The following is a 16068-nucleotide window of genomic DNA, read 5'->3' as shown; positions in this document are numbered from 1 at the left end:
CTGTGTCTGTCTATATATGTTGTCTGTTGGCATTGAATGTTTGCCATATATGTGTTCATTGTAATCTGCCCTGAGTCCCCTTCGGGGTGAGAAGGGCGGAATATAAATACTGTAAATAAATAATAAATAAATGGCAGCATCCAAAGCAGCATTAAAGCTACTTTTGCAGAGGCCAGCCGGGGAGCATGCACCAAAGAATAGGGTACATCAAGGTGGGACTAATCGTGTGAATATTTCTTACACAGTTGTTGGTCATACAATAATATAAATAATAGAAAAGGAGCCTCTTTGGAGTCCCCTGGAGGCCATCGGATGACATAAGGGCACTTTCAGTAGGACTCTGTGGTGCACATGGAAGCAGTGTCCCAAGACTTCTATCAGGAGTCAGATGTCAATCAACTCTTGATAGAGAAAGATAGGATAAAGTAGGGAAAAGTCTGGGAAATGTGCAGTAAGCACGTGAGATGGTTGGGTATCCCTGAAGATGGGGAAAGATGGAAGGGAATGGTATAAGACGTTTCCCCCTGCTTTCCCCCACCCATCTTATGAGGTCCTAAATGCAGTGATATTGTCTTAGCATAGTAGCAGTCACTGTACTGACATTGCATCATATGTTTTACAGTAAAACATTACAATGTTTCTTCTCATTTTGAAAAGAACCAGCCCTGAAAAGTACCAATCTTATCAATTTGGTACCTCATTGCTAGATGAGATATGCTTGGGTTTCCTTTATTTTCTGTAAAGTTAATTACGTTAATACAAAAGCAAGAGATCACAATTGTTTGTTTTACAAGTTGATTGCTTTCTTGACAGGCCTGAAAACCTTTTCAAAATTGATTAGCTGGTGGTTAATGAAAGACTGAATATGTCCTAAAGGGAAATAGCTGACAGATTACTGTTTGTATTTGAAAGCATGCTCCTCAAGGAAATTGCAGAGATAACAGGTGAAAAAGGAGAAAGTGACATGACAGAAATTTGTTGAAACCTGCCTCCAGTTCCAGTGTTCAGAGAGTATTTGTATACAGATGAGTGCTTTACAAAATTCATGCTGTAAAAGATTCTGACTTGGAGAACTATTCAAGTAAATTCCTGTCTATTTTTAGATTAGCTAATTAAAGAAATAGTTTACAAAGAACCTGAAATATTTTTTCCAGAACCAAAAACATTCTTCATATTGAGATAGTACAAGAAAGGTGAGTAGAAAACCATCATTCATATACATAAGCTAGTGCAGAATGCCACTACACAAATGCTGAACCACCAGTTTAGAGTAGCCTGATCAACTGCCCTTGATTCAGAAGTAAATGCACATCCCTAGAAAATTATTAGGTCAGTTAATAGGTGGAAAGAATACATTCTAGATATCTCTGATGGAGCAAGCTCAAACCCAAGTCAGTTTTCCTATAGAGAACCATTTATTACATATATGTGTCACTGCTCTCCACTGCCAGCACACAGAGAGACCCAAAGATGGAGGGAAACTCTGTCTTATAGAGCGATGGCTAAATAAGCAGACTGGTCACCTCTTTATAATGTTTATCAGGAAGACACAGGAACACTTGGGGTGAAGTAAAACAGAATTATGATGTTTATTTGTACTTGAACAGAATTCTTTCGTATTGGTTTCAGTAAAAATAACAGGCTTTGCTTTTACAGTGAATGGTTCTTAAACTGGAGTTTCTTAAAAAATATTGTTCCCTCACAAAGGAATATTAACAGGCTTTTCAAACCTTAGACTTTTTCCTAGAGGCTCCAAACTCAAGCACTCTAAACCCTGAGAGGCTCACTATAGTTCTTAGCACTTCTCCCTGAAGGCTAATTACTTTTCCATCAAAGAGGTTTCTTTCAAACCGTTCCCAACACCTGCCTTTCTTTTTCCTTAAAATTCACTTACGTTATCTTACTTACTTAGGCGATCCCTCGTAGTTCGAGGATGATGGTCCTGTTGTCTTGGGGATGGATCCATAGATGGCTGAAGAGACCTATTCTTGATCTGCATGTTCTCCCGCAGTGAGGACATCAGTTTCCAGGTGGAAGGCAGTCCCGGTCAGGGTTGGCTTGACGCTACTTCCTCTTGGCACGTTTCTCCCTTAAGCCCTCCGTTTGTGCCTCTTCAAACGCAGCAGCACTGCTGGTTACAGCTGACCTCCAATTAGAGTGCTCAAGGGCCAGGGCTTCCCAGTTCTCAGTGTCTATGCCACAGTTTTTAAGGTTGGCTTTAAGCCCATCTTTAAATCTCTTTTCCTGCCCACCAACATTACATTTCCCGTTCTTAAGTTGGGAGTAGAGTAGCTGCTTTGGGAGATGGTGATCGGGCATTCGGACAATGTGGCCAGTCCAGCAGAGTTGATGGCATAGGAGCATCGCTTCAATGCTGGTGGTCTTTGCTTCTTCCAGCATGCTGACATTTGTCAGCCTGTCTCCCCAAGAGATTTGCAGGATTTTTCTGAGGCAATGCTGATGGAAACGCTCCAGGAATTGAGTGTGACATTCTCTACAAACACCAAACCCTATATAACTCTCTCTCTGATTGAATAGCTCCAATTGTCTCTTTGGCTCCGCACACCTTCAGTTGCTAAGCAACTCCCTCCAATTTTACTAACCAATTAGGCTGCACTTCCTCACTTGAAGCTGCCTGATGACTCCTCCCCCTTCTTGGCTTAGCTTTTCCAAGCAAGGCCTTGAACTGCCTGTTACACCAACCCTGCAAGGTAGGCTAATCTGTTACACCCTCCTAATACCTTTTGAATTTCAGATTTTTTTTTGTCTTAAACAATAGCCTTCTGAGCTTTGACAGGGCCATTTTGCTCTTAATTATCAGTTTCCACTAATAATAATAATAATAATAATAATAATAATAATAATAATAATAATAACAACAACTTTATTTTTATACCCCGCCCCATCTCCCCGAAGGGACTCGGGGCGGCTTACATGGGGCCTAGCCCGATAAAACAATATCAGTAACACGACTATAAAACAATTTTTATAACTTAAATGTTTTAACTTATTTTCTGTGATACGAGTAAGATCTGCATTTAAACAAATATATCTAATTTTCATCCTCATTTGGTCATGAACGATTATTATGTTGATCCTCATATTTAAGAACTTGCCAATTTAAACTGTTTTTTTATAAGTTGCCAACTAGGATTATATATTAATTATTCCATTATTTGAACAACAGGAAGTATCACATGTTCACATAGTGGCATAAAAACATATGTTTCTAATTCTTCTAAGACACTTTTTTTTCTTCATACAATGCAGAAAAGTTGAGAATGACTTGAACTGCAACTGCAAATGTTGAGAATATTTGAATTACAGACAAAGGAAAGGGACTTGGTCATTTCATCACCATTGAGGATAAAAATTGCTAGTGGAGTTAATATTCACTTGGAAAATATTAACCACCACCACGCTGCCCAAACACACACATGCTGCCATCCAATCCAATTCCATTTTATAAAAACGAAAATGTATCAGAAAACTATTAATTAAATATAGCTGCCAAGAAAGGTTATAAATAATAATTTTCATTTGAATAGGAGACAGAGGCATATATGCAGTTAGCTTTTATGAAAGTCGGCATGTTTGAAAATCTAGTATGTATACAATCTACTTACGTATTTGAATAGACAATGTTTCTGGTTGGTGTATATGCACACCTGCCCATATGCACATGCATCTGATGAAAACCAGGTCCTTCCAGATATTTGAGAACTCATGTCAACCTCACTGAGCAAATCTTCCTGGCATGGTATTAAAACTCAAAAGGAACTGTCAGTTCCTTCTTGTCATTGCACAGCCTTGCAACTAATTTTATGACAGTCGAGTTTTATGTTCTCTTATTTAAACTATTTTAACAATAGGCACAAACCCGGCTCATGTGTTGGGGTGCTGCTTACATCCTTCTTAACATTTACAGTGCAACTGTTTTGAAACTCTAGACATGTGCTTCTTTGATGTCTACTCAGAAGTAATGACTAATGGATTGAGTGGCCCTTACACTTGAGTAGCATGTTGAAGGAATGTGTCCTATACAACAAATGATTTCCCAGACACACATACACACATATGTGCGCACACAGACACACACATGTACAGTGGAACCTCTACTCAAGATCATTCCAACGTAAGAGCATTTTGAGTTGAGTCATCACTTGGCCTGAGTTTCACTTTGACATATGAGCAGCATTCTGAGTTAAGAGCTAATGCCAGAGGAAGTGCTAGTGTGAGAGTACAGAATTTTGGGGCTTCGAGGGAGTAGCCTTTGTGTCTCGTACCTCCGTGCCTTATGCTCTTATCCACTTTGGGAGATTGCTGTCCGCTTTGAGGAACTTTGAGTTAGTTTACACTGCCTTTATTGGCATACAACAACAAAATCATAATACAGACATATACAACAAGAGGAAGTCGCAGATGAAAGGGAAAGCACAATTAAGAGTTGCTAATCTTAAGAATAAAATTTGCAACAGTCTCAGTTGAGTTAGTTGATTTTGTGTGGTTAGTTGATACTGTGTGGTTTTTATTCCTGGTATGTTTGGCTTTATGAAGAGAGAGCGAGGCAGGCAGGCAGGCAGGCTGGAATGAGTGGAGTATGAAGAAAATAATGCTTCTGCCTCTTTGCTTTGTGTTTTGTGCTTCCTTGCCACAACTTTGTGCTTTTTTATTGTTTCATTTGAATGTGCATACATTATTTGTAAAGTACATTTTCTTATTTTAAAACATGTAACAAAAAATTCAGGTTTTTTTCAGGGGGCCTAAATGGATTAAGAGCATTTCAATGGATTTCAATGGGAAAATTTGCTTTGAGATTAGATAGATTTAAATTAAGAGCTTGGTCATAGAACAAATTAAATGTTTAACTCAAGGTATCACTGCACCATAATTCACCCAGGTGGCTGGGTCTGGGGCTTTCCCTCTCTTAGTTCCAAGGAGGCATGAAGGAGAAACCCCAGCTGGCTCTTTTTGTATTTCTCTTTAAAAACGGTCTTACCTCTGAGGAGGGAGAGCCCTAGACCCAGCCTTTCCTTCCTTGATAGGACTGGGCCTGGAGCTTTTCCTCTTGTACTGCTGAGTAGCCAAGAGAGAGAAAACCCAGCCAGCTCCAGTTTGTATTTCTTTTAAAAACTGTCCAAGGAGGGGACTGGGATTCTCCCTTCTCCCTCCCTGAAGGTTTATTTTTTCATTTATCGTGTCAGAAGCAAATTGAAAATACAGTTATAACGTACAAAAAACCCCACAAAAGTTAAAAACTTGGCATTATGCTAAATTTCCTTTGATGCCTATCAAAGTTCTCAGGAGAGGAAAAACAGAACTCTTCATTTGGGGGCTTGTACATACAGGTAATCGTTATGTTACTAAACTCTACTGTTATAACCTCTATATTGTTTTCTTCAGTGTTATGGAAACTGTTAACTTGGACGCCTTGTTTTACAAAGACAGTACTTCCATATTGTGCATGTGGTCTTTCCACCACTAAGGTCATTCCTGGAACATTTGGTCATTTCTGTTTATCCCTGTGTATTTCTTGAACACACAACACGCCACATTTGCATCCTCGGTTTAAGAAGCTTTTCTCTAGACGTATCCTTAAATATTATAAAGTTTTAGATGGGATGTCCATTTGTGATGACCCATTGAAAGTTGAACCATTCTTTATTGCTGCAATACAATAATGCAAGCAAAATTGATTTTCCAGCTTCTGTCTTTCTAAGAAAGGATAGCTCTAACAACAGATATTTGATGAAAACAATTGAAAACAAAGAACAGGTATTTGATTAAAACAATGCAAAGTTTTGGATATTATAAAACTATGCCAATCTGCAAAGATAAATGAAGACTTGTGTTTTCTATTCTGTAGGATCAGTTGATATTTCCACATGTCTCATAACAAGACTGTATTTGTAGTTATGGAAAGAAAAATAATAGGGGCCATTGACTTGGTTAGAGGTTATACGCTTAGATGTTGTTCCCTTTCAAGTGAAAAGCAGCGATTCCTTCTTCTCCACAGGGTGAAATAATTTTACATGCCACATGCTACGGCTATGGAAAGAAATACAGTGAGAACCAAAACATGGTTTTATTTATGTAGCTCTGAATGTTTTTGCAGTTAATTGCATTGACCTCCTCTTTTGAAGGCCTGATTTCAGAGAACATCAAAAATTACATCACTCCCACTTTGGGCTCAAATCCTTTGAATAGCTGCTGTACACAACCAGTTTGAACTAATCAAATTTGTCTCCTGAAGTCAAAAGTGGTTTCCACATTCATTTAGATTCCAAATGTTAGACTCCGGTTATCAAATTATACGAAAGATGTCAAACATGGCATTTATTCCATCCTGGTCTCTAAGGATGTGTTTCAGGAAACTGGAATAGAAAAGTTGTCCAAAGTTAGTTTCATCACTTATCCCATCATAAATAATTTGTTTGAAATGCACTGAGAAAGGAACTACTTCTGTTTGTGCAGCTGGATTATTATGGTGGTTATTAGATTTCACCTCAGTTGTTCAGACTGGCATAAGCCTCAGGATTTGGTAGGGGTTGTGACTATGGTTAACAGGAGGCCTTTTTTTCCCAATGTTGAATGAAGTTTACCTTTACTCTGTTTCTCATGAATTGCTGAGATGAATCATGACATTTTAAGTCCAGAGTAGGAAGTGGATTTTTCTCTCCTGGGACTTTACAATACAGGCTGGAGTAAAGTCCCACATCTGTCTCCATTGTCTCAATTCCTCTTGTACTTCTTGGGCAGTCTCACTGACCGTGTGTTTTATAGAGGTTCTCCTCTGATTTTCCTTCTCTCATTAGATTTTCAGGAAGGGAAGAAACTCAACCCACACCACACTTAAGCCAGGAAATAAAAGAGGAGAGTGTCCATGTATTTTGGGTGTGACTGAATGCAGGGATGGAAAAAAACGGTTCTGAGATGTTCAGCTCAAGGACACAACAGTTTGACATTTACCATGACTGTTGGCCATCTGGAGGAAGTCCCTGCTTTTTCTTTGATACTCCCAAGTATTTTCCAAATATGAAACAAATAAACCAATTTAGATTACTGGATTCCCTGTAAACACCATAACATGAGCATTAATATACAAAGAAACCAAGTACATTTTCTGAATAAGAAACAATGAATTTAGAATTTTCGAGTTCTATGAACTCATCAACAGACTGTTTATTTGCAACTCTTGAAATTTGAACACATTGCACTGACCTTCACGCTAAACATTTGAGTTTCAGATTTTTCATATTCAAAAAGAATGTGATGATTGCCATTTATGAGCACAGGGTGACATTTGTGTCTAATATTTTTGAGTGGGACTCTGATGGAGATAAGTAGTGGAAAAAGTGAGAAACCTTTCATCAAAGGGTGCTTCTTCGCTGCCCAAATTGTCAAATGATCAAACATTAAAAATATTGCTTGAGGCCATCATTGGGTGGAAAACACCGCCCAGCTGTGCCGATACTCAATCGGCATGGCTGAGCATGGCCACCAAGACAGCCTCCTGCACTGGTAAAGAGACTTTCCATTGTTTTTGGGCAAAACAAGAGGCAGAGAAGGTAGGGTGGCACTGCTATTCCACCTCCCTGAGCTGCCAGAACCTGGGGATCTTGGGATAACTGTGGGACCCCACCTGGGATCACAGATGGCAATCCCAGGTGGCAATCCACTGCCTCAATATCTGCAAAGATTCATATCTCCAAGGAAGATGTAGACCACTAAAAAATTTACCTCAGGTTAATCCACATTAACTTGGATGCATTATTTGATATCCCAGGCTAATGTGAGTGCTAAACTGCATTTCTAGCAGTGTATATGAGCCTACCGTCAAATAGAAAGTGCCTGGCCACTTACCCTGACATTTATGTTCCTTTCACACTACACATTTATAGCATAATAATTCCACTTTAACTACCATAGTTCCATTCTGTGGAATCCCAGGATCTTTAATTTGGGGAAGCACTATAACTCAGTTTAGGGAAGGGTTCCCTGAACGAAGGATTCTGCAGGATGGAGCCATGGAGTTAAAATGTAGTTGTGGTTCTATAATTACATAGTGTGAAAGTGTAGAAAAAGACTGAAACACCTGATACTTGGCCATCTTAGGCATAAACAGGAGTTCAATTATGGATACAAATAAACATACCAAAGTACATTGGTTCTGCAGATAGAAATCTGTTTTTACCAATGCATCTTGCTATGTGGTTGGTGCAAAACTGTAAATGTTTGAGCAATATTGGTACATTTTTTTACATCTAAATCCTTGTAAACAAGATAATTCATTAGAATTGCAGACTGCATTTCATAATACACAGTACTATGTTTCAGTTTGCTGATAAAAACATTCTAAGTCAGGTATGGCCTTTAAAAAAATGTAAATCTTTTTATTCATTAATCCTTATAAAGGTGTTTTTTTTTGCTTGGTTATTTCAGGCCTGAATATATACCACTTAATATGCCTTATTTGTTGCATATATTTATGATTAAAAGCGATAAAGGGGAAAAAAATGTCACAAATATATATGGTTGTCCAGATGATATCTAGTGCTTTTGGTTTGCAGATATCTGTAAAAGGCCAATTATATGATATATCATAAAATATATATAAGAAATAACAGAAAATAAAAACTACTTAAGGCAAAAAGAGACTGACAGACTTCTGCATAGTGTGTTTTATATTATGAGGATGATCATTTTGACCAGTGTTTGACATCGTGTTCAGTCTTTCCATAGTCTGGTAGTTATTTTCAGTGTTAACAGCCTCCAGTTATTCACTCGGGATAGAAGCTTTAGACATTAAAATGTAACAGTTTTATAATTCATTGTCATTTGGTTTGTTTTTTGTTTTTTTGAAGTTTGCATGGCTTTGGAGTGGCTCAGCTCTTTTCTGACATCTGCAATGAATTGGATTCCTCAGTTTAAATCTGTTTTGTGGTAGTGCTGACAGAGGAACTGAAACCACAGCAATCCATTTCAAGCAATGTGATGAATTTGTACTGGAATTGATTTTAACTGTCATATCACAATTTCAGATAAACTCTTCCCTTTGTAATTTTTTTTTGTAATTCTGAATTGAACCTTTTATTTTCTGTGATCATTGCCTTATTATATATGTTATCCATATGATTGCCTTCAGTTGGACTATAAAGCGGGTGCAGGACTACTAGAAAAGAAGTAACATAATCCAGCCTTCCTAATTGGAAACTGTTTCCACCACAAATAAATGTCCCAGATCTTTTCCCTAACAGTCTGGGGAACATTCAGAAAATTAGGACAACAATGGAGTTAATGGACAGGTTACTTGTGGTATTCAGTTATTGATCTGTTTTAAGTATTATATACTTAAACAAAGCTCAGCATCCACGATTCATTACAGTGTTCAAGAGGACACTGATGAAGAGCTTCCTATGCAAAATTCTACACAGCGGAAAGAGCAGAGGGGAAAAAAGGGGAGTGTAGGTAAACAGAACTAAGATGCATGAAAAGTTATATTAGTCACATGTATTTCAGCTACAATCCCATCTTATGACCTTATTAGATGGGTGAAGAATTGGTAGTGATAAACAACCAAAAGATCAGTTTTCACTCCGGTAATATCTGGCCCATTGGCATCAATGGGAGAACTTCTAAGACTCCCCTTTCTGTCGTTTTTAGGGCATCAGTCTTAAGAAACCACTTTTTTCTGGGATCGTTTCTCCTTATATCCTTCAATAAGACCTGGGTTAAGCATTAGACTTAACCACTTTTTCTGAGATCATGTCTGCTTATATCCTTCAATAAGACCTGGGTTAAGGCATCAGACTCAAGAAACCACCCTTTTTTGGGATTGTTTCCCCTTATGTCTTTCAAGAAGACCTGGGTTAAGATATCAGACTTAAGAAACTACCCTTTCTGGGATCGTTTCTCCTTATGACCTTTAATGAGACCTGGGTGAAGACATCAGACTTAAGAAACCACCTGGAATCATTTCTCGTTATGTCCTTTAATAAGAACTGGACTAAGGCATCAGATTTAAGAAACCACCCTTTCTGGGATCATTTGCTTTCAACACTCTTTCAATTGAGCTGAGTTAAGGCACACTTTTTAAACACTTATTTCAGTGGGAACCACACCACCTAAAGGAGCATTAGCCATTCTTTTTTAAAAGATATAAATTCCTGCCTCATTTTATAGTGGCTTTTGAAATGGCAAGGTACTTCTTCCCCACATTTGAAGCTTGCCTCTTTTGAAGGGCACCATCAATGGCAATTTCTTAAGTGTATAGAAAGTAAACTGCTTATTTATTGTTATTTGAGACACAAAGCAAGCCAAGCCATGCAGAGCTGCGAGCAGCACTGAGAATTTAGATCACCAGCAGACTGAAGCATGTTCTGTCTGTCTCAGAAACCTTTTCACAACAGAAAAATGGAAGCCAAGCTTGGCTAAAAATACATCATGGTTTTCTTCGATTCTGATTGGCTCTACAGGCAGGGCTCACAGAGAAACCCTGTGTGGGTGTGCGGCTGCCTATCTGTGCTCTACATGTAGCCAAATGAAACTGAAAGTAGCCATGGTCGGCAGCTGCATGGTCTGTTGCACTCGTGCTGTTATGGCTGGTCAAAAGAGCTGAGTCAGCCAGAGCCCATTTTGAAAAACATATCTGTGCACAAGCCTAATGCTTAAAGAAGTAGAAAAGAAATGTGTGCTACCATTGTGGAAACACAGGAGATTTTCCGTGCTGCCTTGGATCGATGGAGGGAAGCTGGAAGGCCAACACTTCCCCCCCCCCCATAGGATCGCCTGGCCAGTAAACTGGACAATGCAGGGTGTGGGTGTGATGAAACCTTACAGGGAGGGGGGATCTTTATTTTGATATCCTATCGCTGCCACCAATTAATAGATGTGACGCAACTGATAAGGGGATGGGGAAGGAATTCTCACAAACTCTGTGACTTACAGTACACGCCTGAATACACTATCACTGTCTCTGTGTCTCCTTTAATTCTATATGTTTGTTACAGGATTCAGTTTTTAAATGTCTGTATATATCCTGGAGTCAATATGTAGCTTCCAACTTCTCCTCACAGGGTAGATCAATATAATCTCCATCCAGGTCCGTAGCCAGAAAAAAAATTCGGGGGGGGGGTGAAAATTCTGAGGGGGGGTTGAACCCCTAGCACCCCCCACCCCCGCTACAAACCTGTCAATATCTGCTTGAGATAGTGCCTGGAGGGACTCTTAATGTTTTGTGTCTCATAGATTTAGCATGGGGATTTGGTTAACCAGTTAAAATTCATGAGTAAACCAGGGTTTTTTTTATAACCTGAAAAATTTGGGGGGGGGTTTGAACCCCCCCCCTCGCTACAGGCCTGTCTCCTGCTGACTTTCAGATTCAGCAACCAATCAGATGTAGCCAACTCCTCCTTGCCCTTGCCATAATATCAACATTACTAAACTTAGATAAAATCCCCACTATAATTATCTTTTCCATTACATGGGGCAATTCCCATGCCCCCGGGCAGCAGTTGCCAGATTCGCTACGATGTGTGGTGATTCTGGCGGCCAGTGTGAAGTGGTCATACCCTGTTTCCCCTAAAATAAGACATCCCCAGAAAATAAGATCTAGTAGAGGTTTTGCTGAATTGCTAAATACAAGGCCTCCCCTGAAAGTAAGACCTAGCCAAGTTTTTGTTTGGAAGCATGCCCAACAAACAGAACACAAGAGCATGCAGGATCAGTAAATGTACTTACCATAGAGTGTTGTACATGGAAATATTGGTAGTAACAAGAAATTCTTGATAGGATTCACAGTTTGTCTGGTTATGCTGATTTGTGATGACAACTACTGTATAGTATATAATGTTCATTTTTTTGTTCAACAATAAATATGAATTCTTCTTCATGGAAAAATAAGACATCCCCTGAAAGTAAGACCTAGCGCATCTTTGGGAGCAAAAATTAATATAAGACACTGTCTTATTTTTGGGGAAACACGGTATATACTTGACATGCTGAAAATTGAACCAAAAATGTAACGGGGGTTGTGTGTTTGGAGAAGGGAGAGAGATATAATATTTTGAAAGAGCAAGAAATTGTTGGAGGATTGTAGTCCTGCAGGAACAAAGGTCCCAATTAAAAATATATAGCAATGTAAGAACAGATGAATGAGAGTGAGCCAAGGTCGTGAATGGGGCATTGAGAGGTTTGTGAAAAGGTCTAGGCAACATATGACTAGTATATGTACAAGATTCTGTGCTGTGGGAATGGAGAAAAAGGTATTGCAATGTTACAATGCAGAAGTGACATGACTTGACTGAGAGTGAATACTGACAACCAAGAAGGAAGGGGAATGAAAAATAAAGGCAAACCCACACTTGAGTTCTAAAAGAGCAAAAGAAAGAGATGAGAAGTTGAGTTTTGTACATACTGAGCTTGTGACAACATGAAGACTTGTTCCTTTACAATTAAGTGTGAAACTTGAAAGTCAACTTTGTTTTAATAGTAGTAGATAGAATAGCCAGTTGCAAATAATTAAAAGCATTTTAGTCTTAAGATCCTACTTTAATAGAAGTTTCATATTTTTAATTGTTTTGATTAGTTTCTGTGTTGAACAAATCAACTGAAACCATGAACTTACAGATCAGAAGGTGGTTGCTCAATAACAGTTCATCTTTTCTTGAATCTCCATATGTATATATTGCCTTGGATTTGTTGACAAAGTTACACGGTACTAATTTCTTTCCTAGTAATCGTCTGGGATATTGAAACATCTGTTCCTTTTGGCAGTATTGTCAACAAGTATACTGTTGTGAAGATCTTAGTCCTAAAAATCTCATTTTGCTGTTTGCAAGACTTGTTGGGTGGGTAGCTAATATTAATTGAAGTTATAGGACTGATGTTATGTTTTGTTTATTTTGCTGTTTCTGATAGATATTGATGAGTGTCTGGTAAACAATGGTGGCTGTGACCACTTCTGCCGTAACACAGTGGGCAGCTTTGAATGCAGCTGCCAGAAGGGCTATAAACTACTAACGGATGAACGAACCTGCCAAGGTAATACTCTTTTAAGCATACTTGTTTGTCATTGCTTAGTGACTTCAGTAATTCGATGTTTGAAATAAAAAAGTCCAGAAGGCTTATTTTGTTATCTGGCAGAGACTGTTTGTAGTAACAATGCTATAATTCTGTTGTCTTTAACATACATTTTATTATATGTTTGATCTATGTGATCTGTAAATAGAAACAGACCAATTTCTTAATACTGTACCATCAAATATGCTTACTTAAATGTCTTTAATAAATGTTTGACAGTGGCCCCTTCTACACTGCCATATAAAATCCAGATTAGCTGCTTTGAACTGGATTATATTAAAAACAGATAATGTGGATTATCTGCTTTGATAATCTGAATTATATGGCAGTGTAGGAGCCAGTATCTCTTAACTCCCTCTGGTCTAGCCAGTTGTTATAACGGTGTTTTCTAGCTGGTGCAGTGTGGCTTTTTACCAACTGGTTGGTGATTTTAAATTATTCCTCCATGAGATCATTCAGAATGCACTACATGTCTGGGTTCCAACAGAGAAATAATGTAAATTTGGTAAATAGGTGTCTGTATACATTTAAAAGGTGATGGGGAAAATATTCCTTGTCCTAATACCAGCTTTGTAAGTACCTTGTGAGATAAAATACGATCAGCCAGCCTACTTAAACTGATTTTAAGTGTTGGTCTTGGCAAGAGAAAATCCATTAAATCAATTTATATTTATTCATTGTATGTAAGTGTTGTATATAAGCACTTACTCACCAAGTTTCCACTGGTACGTATATTTCTAGTTGAGAACAAGAATGCGATTTAAGACTAATTTCATACCTTTGATATGCTCCATGAAGCTATACTCACCCTAGTAAAGATAAAGGTTTCCCCTTGACATTAAGTCTAGTCGAGTCCGACTCTGGAGAGTGGTGCTCATCTCCATTTCTAAGCCGAAGAGCCGGCGTTGTCTGTAGACACCTCCTAGGTCATGTGGCTGGCTTGATTACATTGAGCACCGTTGCCTTCCTGCCGGAGCGGTACCTGTTTATCTATTCACATTTGCATGTTTTCAAACTGCTAGGTTGGCAGAAGCTGGGGCTATCAATGGGAGCTCACCCCATCCCACAGTCAGCAAGTTCAGCAGCTCAGTGGTTTAACTCGGTGTGCCACCACAGCCCCATATATTCACCTTGAGAAAGTGAAAAACCTGAGCTACCTGAGCTAACACCGCTTTAGGGGTATCTAGCATGTCTACAGCTGACCATAGAACCACACTGCAGAGCTTCCTAGAGGGAAAGTTTTAAGCAAAACTGAAAATAATAAATCCACAAAAGGCAAACTCGCAAATGTGTGAGGTTCTCTTAAAATAAAGGCATCTGAGTTAAACTGACAGTGGAGTGCTTATATCCTATTGCCTTCTAGCTTCTTGTGGTTCTTTCACAACTATTTGGGAAGGTTTTGAGATTAGACTTTACTTTTATCAGGTGCCAGTAGTCGGGTTTTACTGTAGAATTGATCTCTTACATGGAATTAAAAGACCCAGACAAGATTAAAATATTCGGAGTTAATTTGACAGCCTACAATTTAGTCCAGTGGTTCCCAACCTGTGAGCTGCGGCCCAGCAGTGGGCCACGAGAACAAAAATCCGGTCCGCGAAGCTCCTTCCTCTTTATTTTATTTTGTTTATTTTACTTCCCCTCCTTTCTGCAGAGCTGACCATTGCATTGGATGGACTACATCAGTTTTAGATTATTAAATATGGTTTTTTGTGGGTGAGCAGATGGCGACTACTGGAAGGCATTTGTTCTGTATCAGAAACTAGAGCTGATGTGGTCTATCCAGTGCAATTTAAAATGGGCCCTGGTCAAAGTTGTCCCTGGTCAATTGGGCCCTGATTTTTAAAAAGTAGAGAACCACTGCTTTAGTCATTCCCAATAGTTTTGGGTAAGTAATATTCATAGCGTTATGTACTACATGTTGTTGCTAGGTAGAATTTTGAGAGAAACTTCTGCAAGTGATGCAGAAGTTTCTTTCCCAACTTATTTTCTCTATAGCTCTGTTTAATTTCTCAATTACTGTTCATTCCATTGGCACCCAACCCATCTTTTTTACTTGGATTGCAACAGGTTTGTATGGAACTTGCTATATGGAAGCATGTTAAAATGTTTCCATATATCCCATATTCTTTATATATCCCACAGAAAAGCAAAACAGTGTCCAGAATGTGAAGAAAAATAAATGATTACAGTAGAGTCTCACTTATCCAACACTCGCTTATCCTACGTTCTGGATTATCCAACGCATTTTTGTAGTCAATGTTTTCAATACATCATGATATTTTGGTGCTAAATTCATAAATACAGTAATTACAACATAGCATTAATGTGCATTGAACTACTTTTTCTGTCAAATTTGTTGTCTAACATGATGTTTGGTGCTTAATTTGTAAACTCATAACCTATTTTGATGTTTAATAGGCTTTTTCTTAATCTCTCCTTATTATCCAACATATTCGCTTATCCAATGTTCTGCCGGCCCATTTATGTTGGATAAGTGAGACTCTACTGTACTTGTTTAACTGCAGTTAATTGCAAGGCATGAAATCTTAATGCTTTTATATTTCTTCTCATTCAATATTGCAATAAACAGTTATGGCTTTTTCTTAGTGAAATATTCACTTTGAATTTTAAAGAACATACAAAATAGCAAGTGCTGGCTATTCTGAAATACCTGTCAGTTATTCTGTCATCTTCTCCATTTTCTATGAAGTGGCTAGATGAGCCCATAGAAAAGAAAAAGTGACTCAAGCAGGTTAAACGTTTCCATAGCTTTTACTAGTCTTGTCCACATCTGAGACATCCGTGTGGTTAGACATAGGGGAGTCAGCATAAGGTTAGCTTGGCCAATGTGGGTAGACAGCAGTCGGAGCATTGGCTGGCAATGACTGAAGCACAGGTCAGAAGAAATAGCCTAGAAGATTGTGTCAGTTGGTTGGTGACATTTACAAAGTCGAGATCGATGCGACGCATGACTGATTTTTTTTGGAC

At 38.6% G+C, this 16068-nt stretch overlaps 1 protein-coding gene across 4 annotated transcripts in view; it reads left to right on the top strand.

Moving 5' to 3' along the window:
• Window positions 1-16068, top strand: part of scube1 (signal peptide, CUB domain and EGF like domain containing 1) — a 276508-nt gene that overhangs the window by 193416 nt on the left and 67024 nt on the right. For all 4 annotated transcript variants that reach the window (XM_062981871.1, XM_062981870.1, XM_062981869.1 and 1 more), the window contains one exon: window positions 12919-13041. In XM_062981871.1, coding sequence (XP_062837941.1) covers window positions 12919-13041 — 123 coding nt within the window. The remainder of the gene's footprint in view (window positions 1-12918; window positions 13042-16068) is intronic.

The sequence above is a fragment of the Anolis carolinensis genome, chromosome 5, assembly GCF_035594765.1.
Source record: "Anolis carolinensis isolate JA03-04 chromosome 5, rAnoCar3.1.pri, whole genome shotgun sequence".
Lineage (NCBI taxonomy): Eukaryota > Metazoa > Chordata > Lepidosauria > Squamata > Dactyloidae > Anolis > Anolis carolinensis.
The sequence above is the reverse complement of the archived record's forward strand: the minus strand, read 5'-3'. Positions and strand labels throughout refer to the sequence as shown.